This window comes from Chelmon rostratus, chromosome 9 (genome assembly GCF_017976325.1).
Source record: "Chelmon rostratus isolate fCheRos1 chromosome 9, fCheRos1.pri, whole genome shotgun sequence".
Taxonomy (NCBI): domain Eukaryota; kingdom Metazoa; phylum Chordata; class Actinopteri; order Chaetodontiformes; family Chaetodontidae; genus Chelmon; species Chelmon rostratus.
The window spans coordinates 26,605,489-26,620,122 of NC_055666.1; the positions used below are offsets into that span (position 1 = coordinate 26,605,489).

Genomic DNA, 14,634 nt, shown 5'->3' on the forward strand with positions numbered 1-14,634 from the left:
CTTTAAAGCTCTGATGAACGCTGTCGTTTTGAGTTTGGGATTTCAGGAATCAGGAATCATTTATTTTCATTACACAAGTTTCCAAGTGCAACGAAATCCTGTTCGGTTACCTGCTGGAAGTATTTTTTGGCAAACAGCAGCCAGTCGCAGTGACTTCAAGGCAACTAGCAACAGACGCTGCTAGAAGCACGGGGGGGGGGCAATAGTGTAGTGTATAATAGTACGACCATGTAACTCCCTTTACAGCAAGTGATTCCCTCTCTCAGGTTTTTGTATGAAGTTACAGCTTCGTTTATGACAGAAGCTGGTACTGAAAGGTGCGTTTGATGTATCCTCACCTTGGGCAGGGAGGCTCTGGAACCGGAGCTCTGGGTGGTCATGGTCAGCACAGTGGTGATGCCCAGACCCACCCGGGCGGGCGCGGCGTCCATGTTGATCCAGAAGGAAACCCAGGACAGGATGACGATGAGCAGAGAGGGGATGTACATCTGGATCAGGTAGTAGCCCATCTGACGCTCCAGGTGGAAACGAGCCTCGATACAGGTGAATTTACCTGGAGGAGGACATCAGGCGAAGGGGAGGGGAACAAGGAAGAAGAAGGCATTGTTTTTATTGTAAGTGGAAGAATTTGGTGGTGATGAGAGGACGTCAGGTAGATAGAAAGAAAAAGACTTTCCCCAGATGAATGAGGGGAAGAAGGAAAAAAAGATTAGAACAAGAAAACAGATAAATGTTTATTACTGTGATGAGCTTCTGGTAACGTCTGGTTAACACGCTGTCACTGGAAACCATTACAGTGTGGAATGATGGAACACAAAACTATTTAATGATAATGACACTTATTTTAAAATGAACACCTGAGTAAACAGACATCAGCTTCAAATAGAAGTGCTGGTATTCAAGAGTTCAGGAAGTCTTAGTTTTAGAGAGATCACTGACTTCTGTCTGAAGAACTAAACCATAACGAAGCCAGAAACTCTGAATCTTAAAGATTTCTGTCTAAAACAGTTCACGATAAAAGAACAAAACTCCTATTTTTCCACTTTACTTAAATCTACTGTGATGTTCAGCATTTTAAAAGCAACAGAGAGAGTTTCAGCCTCTGGGAGGTTATTATTTTATAATGAGAAGGCCGATGATACTTACGGCTTCAAAGATATTCACCACTTAGTTATATATTCATGGAGCCAATCATTTTGTCTCAGTAGGTGTCCTGTTTTCAACATGCATATCTCATTTGGAAATGACTGAATCTGCAGCGCATCAAGCACAAGAGGTTGATTCCAGGAAAAAGAAATTATAACGCTGGTAGAGGTTTAAACTACTTTCTTTTGTTTGTCATCTTTCATCAGTTTCCCTCAGGTGGTGCAGCTCCATTAGCAGTGAAGAGTGTTTCTCAATTCCCTATCATCTTCATCTGAACGGTCACATTATCTAAACACTGACACGGCCATGAAGGAGAAAAACAAGCTGAAATGATGAGACGGAGGGCTAAATTAAAAAGACGGATCCAGAGAGACGAGGAGGGAGGTGAGGAAGAGGAGCCGGAGAAGCGGGACCGGCGGTGAAGAGGAGGATAAACCAGAGAGGCAAACACAGACGGACTGAAGGCAAAGTCGACAGCTTAGAGACAAAACTTCATCTTCCTTCAGCAGCCGCACTAAGCCAAAGCAAAAGTCATGAGCGGAAAATCGGAGCGACACAAATGCTCAGCTTTGCTAAATATCAAATGAAACCAAACATGTTAAATATTTGAAAACAAACACACGAGGTGTTTTGGGATTTTTGCTGCCAGTTACTTGTTGCAATAACAGCAAAGTGTCTGAGAGGTGTTTCAGAGGAGCGCAGCGCTGCAGGAGGAGTGATGAGTCGACAGAAAGCGGTGAAGTTATTGCCTCGGCCTCCTTCATGACGCCGAGGACGCGTCTGTGTGGAGCTGCTAAATTATCAATGACTGAAAGCTTTATTTGCGTCTTTCACATTTGTTGGCATGAGTTTTCATTTTGGAAAAAATTGCAGTTTGCAGTGCTGTCTGCTACATTCAGTCTTTTTTGATACACAACCATCGAGTGTGTGTGAAGGTGCAGTACCAGCAGGGGGCGACAACACATGAGACTTTCACACAGGAGACAAGGGTTCGATTCCCGTGTGAAACCAATACTCAAGCATGCAGTATTTTAAGATAAAACTACAATCTTTTCCCTAAAGCTAACCAAGAAGTTTTTGTGCCTAAACTTAACCAAACTGTGGCGATCACCTGGAATGTCTCTCAGCAAACTTTATTTTGGAAGTGTAACCAGACGCTGTGGATCTATTTTTGCTAACATGGCTGTGGGATGAGAAGGTTTCATTTTCACGATGATGCAAAATGTGACACAGATGCGGTGGACTGCCGTGGGCCAGCAGAGGGATCCTGCTTTGGTTTGATAGTGGGTTGGAAGACTAGGTGGTGCTACAGTCAAGAGTTCAAATTCTGTAGAAACTGTGGGATTGCACTGTTTTAACAGTCTACAAACAGACTCTAAGTGTGAAATTGTTAAATGCAGATGAGGTATATCACGTCGGCAGCACACACACAGTGATACTGACACTGACCATCATCAAATATGCACCTACAAAACCAGACAACGGTCATTTTAGGCGTTTTTTGACAGCAGATCAGTTTGAAAAAATGCAGGTAATGGAACCAGAAGCAGAAACAGTGAGCTGATAGATGAAGAGCTGCAGGCTGCAAACCTGCAACTTCTCAGGACAAATTCCTTTCAGCTTCACTGCTCTGCCGTCCACAGTCTCACACTGTCACATCAATGGCTGCCTGACTTCTCTGTTAGAACAATACTTTGTTTTGCTGCAGCCAGAATTCTGTGACCTGCAGCATAAAACCACACTTGCTGTTACCACCAGGTAACTACAGGTGTCGCCAAATCAGCGGGGACTGAAATTAGAGCTTTATAAATAAATTAAAAAAAGATACAAAATAAATCAACTTTAGAGGCTTTTTACATTATATACGAAATCATATAAAACATATTGCCCCGTGGCTCACTTTTTTTAGTGGATTTGAATTGCACATGAGTAAGTAATGAATAATAAAACACACTGTGTTTGTACTACTGCACAGTAGAAAATGTATAACACAGTAAAGAATATATACGTAGTTTTTCCAGCTCTGAATAACCTTAACTTTCATCATCCTTAAAGAAATAAAAACTAGATCGATAGAAAAAGATGTTGTTTGTCAGAGTCCTCCACGAGCCATGAGCATCACATTCGTTTCACCTCACTGTGTGTTTATTGATGAATAATTCATCATTTAGTTCTTTTTGTGTCTTTCTTATGACACATACATCAGCTTTAAATTGATAGTTTTAACCCTCGTGGTGTCACCTTCCTTTAATTTGGAAATATTTGCTTTCTGACGGTGAAAGACTGAGTAGCTGCAGCTGAAAGTCTGCTGATGTGCAGCTGCCTGTTGTAGTCTGCCAGCAGCTCTGTTAGTCCTTGTGTGGCTGTGGATGTTTACGCTCGCAGCATGTTGCTGTAAAAGGGGAGTAGACAGATTAGGAGGAATGGGGTCAGGAATTCACCTCCTTCTCCTGATCTCTCGGCCCCTGTTTTACAACCGTATGCAGCATGTATCTCGTGTGTTTCAGCCTCTATCTTTGGTGCTCAACCATCATTTCTTTTGGCTTTTGTGCAGTGAACCTCCCAGCAATCACCTGTTTATCAAACACTGTGGGCGGGACTGTGGCGTTTACTCTCTGTAGGTGGCGCTCTTTTTAAAGTCTTTTTAAACAATAATCTACCACTGCTGATGCCAAGCCATGCTTTGTTTTGGTTGAATGGATTATTCAATCAATATCTGACGTTCTACTATACAGGTTTGGATGAAGAAGTTTGAAAAAATACTCATATTCGAAAGAAGTAGGTAAAACATGCAGAATAAAGTTTTCTGCATTTTCTGCACAAAGAAAGAAAATCTGCATTAAAGATAATTAAATTAACACACACTGCTGAGGTCTTATTTACACTGCAGCACCGTAGCAACAGTAACAAATGTCCCTTCTCCTCTTTCTGTAATGTAATGAGCGCACCGGGCAGGCTGATTGCGGGCTTCATAATAAACCACAAGAGAGCCAGAGAGCAAGATGGCTGACGATCCATTTAATCAAAGAAGATCAATGGAAGGCAGCCTCATCAATTAGAGTTAACCCAAAGAGACCGGAGAGGATAGGAGAGGAGAGGAGAGAAGAGGAGAGGAGGCGAGAGAAGAGGAGAGGAGAGGAGAGGAGAGGAAAGGAGAGGAGCGAGAGGCGGCGAGAGGAGAGGAGAGGAGAGGAGGCGAGAGGAGAGGAGAGGAGAGGAGAGGAGAGAGTGGAGGAACTGAGATGGCAAGAGGAGGAGGAAGAAAGAAGGAGGGAGAAAATGATGGCAGCAGGACAAGGAAGAGGAGGAGGAAGAGAGGGAGAGGAGGAGATTCGATGAAGTTGGACTTGATTTATAGCTGTGATACACTTCAGAGCTTTTAAGTGCTGTCCATATTTTCCATCTGATAAGAAGATTGAAATTATTCAGCCGGGCTCCTATCTCACTGTGGGGGCTGAGTGTGTGTGTGTGTGTGTGTGAGAGAGAGAGAGCTGTACTTAACACTGCAGTGTGTGTGTGTGTGTGTGTGAGAGAGAGAGAGAGAGAGCTGTACTTAACACTGCAGTGTGCACGTGTGTGTGTGTGTGCTGTACTTAACACTGCAGTGTGCATGTGTGTGTGTGTGAGATGTACTTAACACTGCAGTGTGTGTGTGTGTGTGTGTGTGTGTGTGTGTGTGAGAGAGAGAGAGCTGTACTTAACACTGCAGTGTGTGTGTGTGTGAGAGAGATGTACTTAACACTGCAGTGTGTGTGTGTGAGAGAGAGATGTACCTAACACTGCATTGTGTGTCTGTGTGTGTGTGTGAGAGAGAGAGCTGTACTTAACACTGCAGTGTGCACGTGTGTGTGTGTGTGCTGTACTTAACACTGCAGTGTGCATGTGTGTGTGTGTGTGAGATGTACTTAACACTGCAGTGTGTGTGTGTGTGTGTGTGTGTGTGAGAGAGAGCGAGAGAGAGCTGTACTTAACACTGCAGTGTGTGTGTGTGTGAGAGAGAGATGTACTTAACACTGCAGTGTGTGTGTGTGTGTGTGTGTGTGCTGTACTTAACACTGCAGTGTGCACGTGTGTGTGTGTGTGTGTGTGAGACAGAGAGAGAGCTGTACTTAACACTGCAGTGTGCGTGTGTGTGTGTGTGTGTGTGTGTTCTTTCAGTCAGTGGGTCGTTGGTTCACCACGGCAGTCAAGACTGAAACATCTCAGTAAATCCTGGGTGGATCCGCCTCAGCTGTACTTTGTGTTTAGCGCTAGTGTGCACATGTTATCATGCTAACACGTTAAACTATGTGTTTAAACTTTATACCTGCTAACCATTAGCATATATTACAATCATTGTGAGCATGCTAGCATGCCAACATTAGCATTTAGCTCAAACTGCTGCACCAAAGTACAGCCTCAAAGACCACTAGCATGGCTGCAGACTCTGTTTGACACGTAGGTACCAGTGAGACAATAAAATGCCATCAAGGAAGTCCAGTTTTTAGCAATAAATCCACAAGTTTGAAGATACCAAAACACGGCACAGCTTGTAACACTTTGACAAATGATTTTACAGCTCTGGAAAGTCATCATGGCAACAATCATTTGATTTTACATCGCTACGATCGAAGTAAACTGTAGAAATACAGCGTTCGCATTACAAAGTCTCTAATCTACCGAAGCTTGTGGGTGTTGGTTAAGGTTTGGGTTTGGAAATGCATTGTTTCCTGTGTGTGTTTGTATCAAACACACTACAAACATATCACCAGCCAGGAAACAACAGCACCCTGCAATGCAGCAGAAACCATAATTAGTATTTCAAACAGGCCCTTTTCTTTGTGTGTGTGTGTGTGTTGGACGGATGGAGGGATGGAAAGAAATGAAAAAGACAATAGTCAGTGGGAGATAGAGAGAGAGAGACAGAGAGACTTAGAGGGAAATGCTCTCGCTCTCTCTTGGAGTCACAATAGACTGCAGCTAATAAATCTGAGGAAAAATGACACCTTAATTCCCTCTTAATGCTTGATTGGGAAGCAGCGAGGCATGTGCACGCTCAACCACACACACACACACACGATCGCACACGCACACACACACAATCGCACGCATGCGCACAAACGTACACACACACAGTCACAGAGGAGCAGCATGGCAGCAGAGTAATAGGCCGGAGATGAGATGAGAAAGAGGCAAAAGGAGAACTATAGGGAAAGGAGAGGAAGAACGACTGGGGATTGTGCTAAATTGTCCTTGAAGAATGAAGAGTGGACGTGTTGTAGTGAGGAAAGAAAGAAAAGAAGAGGCGAGCACAGATTCAACAGGGGGCGCTGGAGGGACAAACCCACAGTCCTGCAGAGCGTTTCAGCCTCTTTTGGCTCATAGTTTTGGTTTTACAGCATGTTTAGTGTTTGGTTCAATTAATGCATCATTTTTTTGTTTGTCATTTTTGTGGTTGGACAGTTTTAATAAATATTCAAACAGGAAATACACTGAAGTGAATCATACATGACGTGAGGCTGACTGAGAGGAAACAGACTTCCATGTATTTATACAGCAAAGCTGTGGCTTATCACTTCATTGTCTCTGCTGTGTGTGCATCTCTGTGTGTGCATATGCATATATGTGTGTGCATGAGGGTGTAGATGCATGTGTGTCGTTATATCTATGTGTGTGTGTGTGTGTGTGTGTGCGCGTGTGTGTGGCGGTGCTGAATCGTGTCAAGGCTTTTCGTCTGGAGGTGGATCGTTCATCTCCTCAGCGGTGACAGCAGACGTCAACCTCTGTGTGAGTGATGGCTCTGAATCTGAACCAATCAGCCTGCTGCACACACACACACACACACACACACACACACATACACGCACACGCACACACTCAGCCTTTGACCAGTGGTTTGGTGTTTTGGAGATGGATTTTCCTATTTTAGTAGAAGGTTTCTTTGAAATCCATTTTATTTGAAGATAATGAATCCAGCGCTTCAACGACTAAATAATAACTGACAAATTACATCAGCTTATGATGTTCAACTCCTGGTTTAACCTTGGAAATAAAATGTTATTTTCAGAGCCTCTTTCTTCTGTATCTGGATGTGTTTCCTGTTAAGTGGATGTTAGATGGGACATAACGCAGGTTAGGACCCTTCAAAATAAAAGCTTGAGGTGGAGGGGCAAAATCTTTATCAAAAAAGTTGTAATGTTAGAGGAGTAGAGAACCACATTTCAAAATAAAAGCACAATATTGTATTGATCCCCAACCCGTGGGCCACGGCCCATTTGGTACTGGGCCGCACAGAAAGAAAAAATAATTTCCATTATTTTGTTTTTTCACATAATTTGAAAAACAGGTGGTGCCTGACAGTGCCAGTCTGCAGCCAGGTCCTCTTGACATGATTAAAAAGTGGATTTACGTTCATTATTATTGTTATCATTATTATTAAAGAGAAAATACCACAGTTTTTAATGCCGATCTTATCATTTTATTTTGTTTTTATCTGCTACACCTTTAGACTGGGCTGTGAAAATATTGTCAGACATTAAACTGGGCCATGGTACAGAAAAGGTTGGGGACCACTGCACTATTGTATTAGTTGGTAATACTGCAATCTTACAAAAAAGCAAACAAATTGTAATATGTCAAGAAAAAAAGTATTGTTGTATTTTATAACAAAGAAGTTCCAATATTTCTGGTCATACAGCCTCAAACTTTTTTATGGAAATCTCAGAATAAAGAATTATACATAATTATGCAGGTTTCCAGAAAGTGGGATTAATTTTTTTTAATTCTTTTGATTTTTGGTAAAAACCATAAACATATTTTGAAGGGTTGTGGGAGCAGAAATCTCTGCATGAACTTTCTTTCTCGGTTTGTCACAGTTTTTGTGTCTGCAGTGGAGCGAAAGTGAAAACATCCCGAACATCTCCAGCTCTGCTTCTGTTCTCGACAGCCAGCTACTCGGGCCGACACATATTCACTGGACATATAGCTGCAGATGTATTTGTGTTTTCTCTGGAGTGTAAGAATTGTGGACTGGCGAGGTGGACTGGACAGATGGTTTTCAGCCACACTTGGAGGACCTGGAGGGAGAAACAGAGCGTGGCGGCCGTCCCCGTCCTCCCCCATCCTCTGCTAGATTCTCCTTGCTCGACTCTTTTTCTGATTTCTGCTGCTCTCGCTTGTTTCTGTTGACCGAGTCCTTTCTTCCTCAGTCTCTTTCTTTCCTCTTCTTCCTTTCCATCACTGTCCATTCTCCTCCAGGTCCTTTTCGTGTTTTCATCTCTTCTTTCCTTTTTGTTATTCTCACTGCTTCTCCTTTGCTGTTGTCTTTTCTTCCCTTTTCTCTGCCTTTTCTTTTGTCCTGATCTCTAATCTTCTCCCCCCTCATGCTACCTTCTCACCTTTATTTCTTCCTTTTTTCTCTCTTTTATTCTCTGCTCATCCTCTTCCTGTCAAAGAAAGTCCTACAACGTACCCAAAAGTCTTCAATTTTACTTTACAACACATTTGATGTGATTATGTACAAAAACTAAACCTCTGAATCTAACAAAATGTGAATAAATCAACAGTTATTTCTGAGTTCGTGGCTGAAACAGACTTTGCAGCCCGCAGTTTTCCTCTGCTCTCCACGCTGAAAGTTTCTTGACATTGGAAGGAAATGAAAAAAATATTTGGGGAATATGAATTTCCATTTCAGTGCAGTATTCCTCTGTTATTTCCACATTTCACACTTTCAAATAAAAATGAAATTCTCTCTGAGTCATGCAGCCGAGTCTCGAGGCAGACATTTTTAACATCTCCCTCTCTTAATTTCAAAGAAGATGTGCCAGGTCTGAATTTTGATAGATTCTCCCCTCATTAGAGAGACACATCCCTCTTTTTTCTCTTCGCCTTGAGTCCTGCTTTATGCCTTTGTCTCCTCTCTCACTCCCTTTTCCCTCGTTCTTTCTTTCTCTTTCTTTCCTTTTACAGAGCAAATCCAGGAGGGAAACAGGGTGGTGACTTGATGGAAAAAGACAGACGAAAGACAGTAAGACAGACGGAGGTAGAGATGGCTTCGTTTCACTGTTTTGCAGACAAACACTCCTCATGTCGACAACATGCACAGTTTTCTGTTTTAAGGTTTTTCCCATAAAACTGAAGCATCGTCACATTCAGACAGTAAACTCCAGTCAGTCCACCGCAGACTCCTCTCTCTGCTACACATATCAAACGCACCCTTTTGATTATGGCGGTGTATCTGTGCTATCAGTGCTGCTGCTGACACTGCTGCTGCTCATAAAGCATTTCAGCATGTCCGCCTCCACACCAGCAGCCACCTGTAGACGCTGTGGAGGAAGGCATCGATGCCAACGCTGAGCCTGTTCCACTTCCAGATAATAACCTGGTTCGCTGGCTGATTGTGTTGCACTGCAGAAAATGTTATGAAGTGATTTTTGTCTAATATTGTGGCCTAAAAGTCTGTTTCCACTGCAGAATTTTCCTGTTTTATTGCATCTTTTGTAGCTTTGATCATCAGTTCTGTCGGTTAACATTGTGCCAAATGTCATTTGGTACGAGAAAATTGAGACAGTGATCAAATAGTATTGATTAATTCGAGTTGTTTCCAGTATGAAGTCTTTCAGTGAAAGCACAGCAGGTCAGCAGAACATGCTAATGTGATTTAGTTGTTTAGATATTTTTGTAGATCTTACAATTCAATAATTTACTCGGGTTTGAATTGAGCAGATATTTCAAGAAAATCCCTCCGAATATCAGCAGCTGATAAACTAAAGTAACTGTGTCAGATCTCTGCTCTCCCTGTATAAATGATGGCATTGTGTATTTCTGCAAACCACAGATATGTTGAAACTTCACATTTCTTAACGTTTCAATTTCATGTTGTGATTCGCTGTTTTATGGCTTGGCTAAATTTTGGAACAAAACCCACACCATCCCCTCTCCTCATATACATATACTCGTAATCTGAACCAAATCACAGATTATATGATGGCGACTGGGGTGACTGGGCTGCCCTGAACACTCAAAAATTACATCTTCTCTCAAGAAAAAAACAGAACGATTAGGCAAAAGAAAGTGATGCCACTGCAGGCAAATTTTCTCATCCTGTTTTTAATGGAGGTCACTGAAAGTTGATTTGTATTGTCGCTTCATTTGTCACTTGTTTTGAGGAAATAGGACCTTCAGGACTGTGGAACCCAAACGATAGAGAGAAAAGAGGGAAATAATGGAAGAAGCTGTCAGGAGCCACATTTCGCCTCGGCCCCACTCACCTGTGTTGTAGTGTTTGGTGCAGTAGCGCAGGTCCTTCTCCTCTTTGAGTATGAACTGAGGTAGCGTCAGGCCGTCCGCCACCTGCACGGCTCCCTTCTCGTCCCACTCGAATATGAGGTCGTTCATGGTGTAGCCGACTGCAGGAGGGAGCAGAGAGCAGGAGGTTACACTGCTTTCATCACTGTGAGGGTCATTCCTTTCACTCCTCTTCCCCTGAGGACGAGGGTGATTTTTCTGTCTGTGCAGGTTCACCCAGTGAGCGGTCCACCCCCGCAGGGTTCTGGGGTTAAAGGTTTAGTTCAACATAAAATTCTGCTATGTGTCTTCCACCGTGTCATGTGTTGATGATGGCTAACAGCAGCGTCCACGGCTCTCTAACTGTTCCAGGGAATGGGATCATTTCATAAATTCAGCAGCGAGATGTCTTAATGCTGTCTTGAGCGCTGGTGGAAAGCAACAAACCTCATTCACTCAAGTGTTGAATTTAAGTGTAATCACAGTGCAATAATTCAAATTCGCTGCAACATTAAAGTGATGCACGTATGAAAACATCACTCATTATAATCCAACAGTATAACACACAGTATTCTGAAACGGCTCATTCTGCATAATGTGTACTTTTACTTTTTGTACTTTGATTGAAGCTCATACCTTTGTGCTCTTACTGAAATAGCATTATGACTGCAGTGAGGTTCACTGTGGTAGTTTTGATCTGAGGATTTCTTCCAACATTAACGATGACAGACGCAGATTTCTGGGCTGATCTGCTCCTTTAAGAACATTTCACTACAGGGAAACAGTGCTAATAGTAACAGTAACACTAATACTGACCCTAAGGTTAAAAATGTGCTTGTCCCAGAGTCAGACAGTGACATTATGAAGCTTTTCAGTGTCTGTCGCCTGCTTTTGATGCCTCCATCAGAAGTGACACCGAGCATCGGGATGGTACCAGCCGGCCTTGTATTGTTCTTTCTTTCTTTTATGATGGCTGACCCTTTGTAGAAGAACTCTTTGAACTTCAGCTGCTGTTTCTGTGATTCCTCTCACGTCCGTTCAAAGAACGAAAAGGCCACAGAGAAATCTATATCATATCTCTCATCCCGCCAGCTGCTCAGTGACTGATCGACTGATGCTCTCCATGTAGCCCAGACTGTGTGTGTGTGTGTGTGTGTGTGTGTGTGTGTGTGAATACTCACAGCTCTCCAGCTGCATGATGCAGGTCTGGACGTCCATAGGGAAGTTCTTCAGATCCATGGGACAGGCCAGGACCAGTGTTATTCTGCAAGCACACGGAAAAAAACACAGAAACACACACACACGCACACACACACACACGCACACACACACACACACACACACAGAGGGAGAGAGACAGAGCTTTATCAGTTACTCAACCAGCAGCAGACCAGAATGTGTTTGAAATAAATAGATTTCTTAATTTAATTAGTATTTTTTTTTAAATAATTATTAATTTATTAATTTCTTTGAAAAACTAAATTTACTGTTGTTATCAAGACTGAACGAGCTTAAACTTAAGAAACTGGCAACAGAAGAATGAAAAGAATGGAGAAAAAATCACTGCAATTAAAGATTTTAGGGGTTAAAGTCAAGTTAATTAAATAATAAGCTAAAGATTGAAAAAAGAATAATTTAACTGACATTTCATGTGTTATTTAAAAAGCAATTTATCAAGACTAAATGACAGATCTGCTGGTTTAAGCTAAGAAAAATGTGAGTTTGCTTCTTCTGTCTGCTGCGTAAATGAAATATTGATTGAAAAAAAATTGAATTGTTATTGAATTGGATATCTTTTGGTTTTAGACTTTTGGTGAAAAAAAACAAGTATTGTGAGGACCGTCGTTTGCTCTGAGGTGACGTTTGCTGTGGCCATTTTGTTTTTACAGTTTATATATTATTATATATATTAAAGGATAAAGCTCGTAAACTTCTGTATTTCTGTATCCACAGTGAATTGACCGTCTTAACGTATCCAAAGATGATATGTCTTATTAATTTGTGCCATAGAGCACTTTGACTCAATCCAACATTCACCGTCCTGCTGCCCCAAATATTCACTAGAGCACCAAATGTGGATTAACCTGCTGCTGAAAATAGTCCCCAACAAATGCACCATTTCCTCCTGATTTTAAAACTGCATCGAGCAGCTGTTTAAGGAAGTGAATGAGCCTTTAAAAAAAAATTAAAAATCAAAGTCTATAGTCTTTACCTCTTTTCTAGGATTTGTGTGTTCAGTGAGCTGAGTGACACAAACAGGGAGGGGACGTCGTTAAGTATTGACAGACATATTGATGGTTCTGATCTTTCCATGGAATTTGCTGACGATAATGAAGACACAGATAATCGCTGAGTAACTTCCTAAATGCACATTTTCACAATGAGGTGAAAAACAAGAACAGGAATCAGAGGTTAGAGTTTCACTACAGAACTCAGCACGTCTTCTTCTCTGCTGGAGGACTAACAGGATGAAAACCTGTTGCCGGGCAGGCGTGCTGTAACATGGGAATGAATCTTGTTTCATGCAAGGCTGATCCGTGAAACTCGGAAAATTAAAACGTTCGGGGCAGCCGGTCCCGCGTCGCAGTGACACATTAGTTTTCTGAGTCTCAGGCACCAAAATTAATTACTGCTGTCACATGGAGGGAATGCATCTCTGCAAAAGCCAACTTTTCCACAAAATTAATGGAAAAACTATTTTACAACTGATATGATGCATTGCCGAAATTAAAGACTTTCATTTTAAAATGAGATATCTGCCATTTTAAAAAGTAAAACACATTTTCAGGCATTATTACTGCTCCGCTCTACCCGTTAGACCTCAGCACTTCCTGTTGTAAAATTAGCTGCCTTTTTGGAGCTGTTTATTTGAAATTAGGGACACTGTACTAGAAATAAATTGAACCAGCAGATGCAACCAATGATTATCTTCAGTATCAATCAGTGTGTTATTTTTCAGTGAGTCAGTATATTGTGCTGCCTGCACAATGTCAATAATTATAAGCACAATAAATACAATAATGTTTAAAAAATGTATTATTCCATATACCACAAGGTCCATTTAGTATCTGCTCTGGAGCTTTCAATCCTATCACATGATCTTACATTTGCTCAGTTGAATGATAATGAAATTCAGATGCATACATGCATTTACAAAACGATGAAGACCATGAGATATGAATGAAAGCCCAGAACAGATCCTAAATAGACCTTCTGGTGAGATTGTTTTCTTGACTGCTGCTATCACAGAATATTCATGACCGTTCGTCTTAAATACATAATTTCATAAAATCAGCCAGGATCAGAGAACGATGCCGCTGCTCACTCCCATGATGCTCTAACTGTAATGCTGTTTGGTTGCCTCACAGTGTGTTATGGTAACAAACTAAACTGTGGTTTCTGCAGCGCTCCAGCTGTTGGCAGGCTGTCATGGCGAGCCGGAGGTGATGTCACCGCACACGCTCAGTCCTGCTGTTCTGCTCTAACAGGACTCTGCTGCTACAACACTCGCGTCCAGTCGGCCTGATGTACCAAATAGTTTGCTGCGTCTGCACATTGTTGTAAGTCCCTGACAGGATGCTGAATATGTATTACACACATGATGTAGCCTCCGCAGATGTCCCACTTTCTCAGCTCTGTGGTTTCCTGTCTGCTGCATCATGACACCTAAATGCCAAATGCTGACAAAGTTAGTGCCTTGCTTCGTACTCCTAAAGCTTTAGATGGAGCTGAACCTGCAACTCTACTACCAGTGGGATTATATGGAAAATCATGCTTTACTACTACAGGAGAGAGTTTAATAATTTTGTTGAGAATTGACAAAATGAAATATGCAAAGTTTGGAAAAGGCAACAAAACAATAAAATGTGTTTCTATAGACAGTTTCCTCCTACAAACAAGAAATCTGCCAATTCAATCAACTAAAAATCTGCTGTTGGGGTAAACAGGAATTACCTCATTACTTCTATGTGGAGGATAATACTGCTTTGGGAGCAGAGTTCCCATAATGCTTTGAGAGATGCAATCAGGAAGTATAATGTTTTCATGGAGTCACTGAGTTAGCTGTTGGCTAACCTGGAGCCCTGTTTTGTTCGACTGTATGTGTTTACAGTTTGGCTCGATGGCACCATGAACGGTACGTTGGATTATCTATTAGCAGCTCCTGTTTGCATTGCACTCGTGGATGTACGACGACTCCCTCTGGATTATTCAGAAGTTATGAGG

At 42.0% G+C, this 14,634-nt stretch overlaps 1 protein-coding gene across 1 annotated transcript in view; it reads right to left on the bottom strand.

The window, feature by feature from the left end:
* The window catches only part of glra1 (glycine receptor, alpha 1), a 100,898-nt gene that overhangs the window by 21,082 nt on the left and 65,182 nt on the right, over positions 1 to 14,634 (bottom strand). Inside the window, exons 7-9 of the mRNA XM_041944204.1 lie at positions 11,592 to 11,674; positions 10,395 to 10,532; positions 339 to 553 (exon numbers count right to left, since the gene is read on the bottom strand). Of these exons, the coding sequence (XP_041800138.1) occupies positions 339 to 553; positions 10,395 to 10,532; positions 11,592 to 11,674 (436 nt within the window). The remainder of the gene's footprint in view (positions 1 to 338; positions 554 to 10,394; positions 10,533 to 11,591; positions 11,675 to 14,634) is intronic.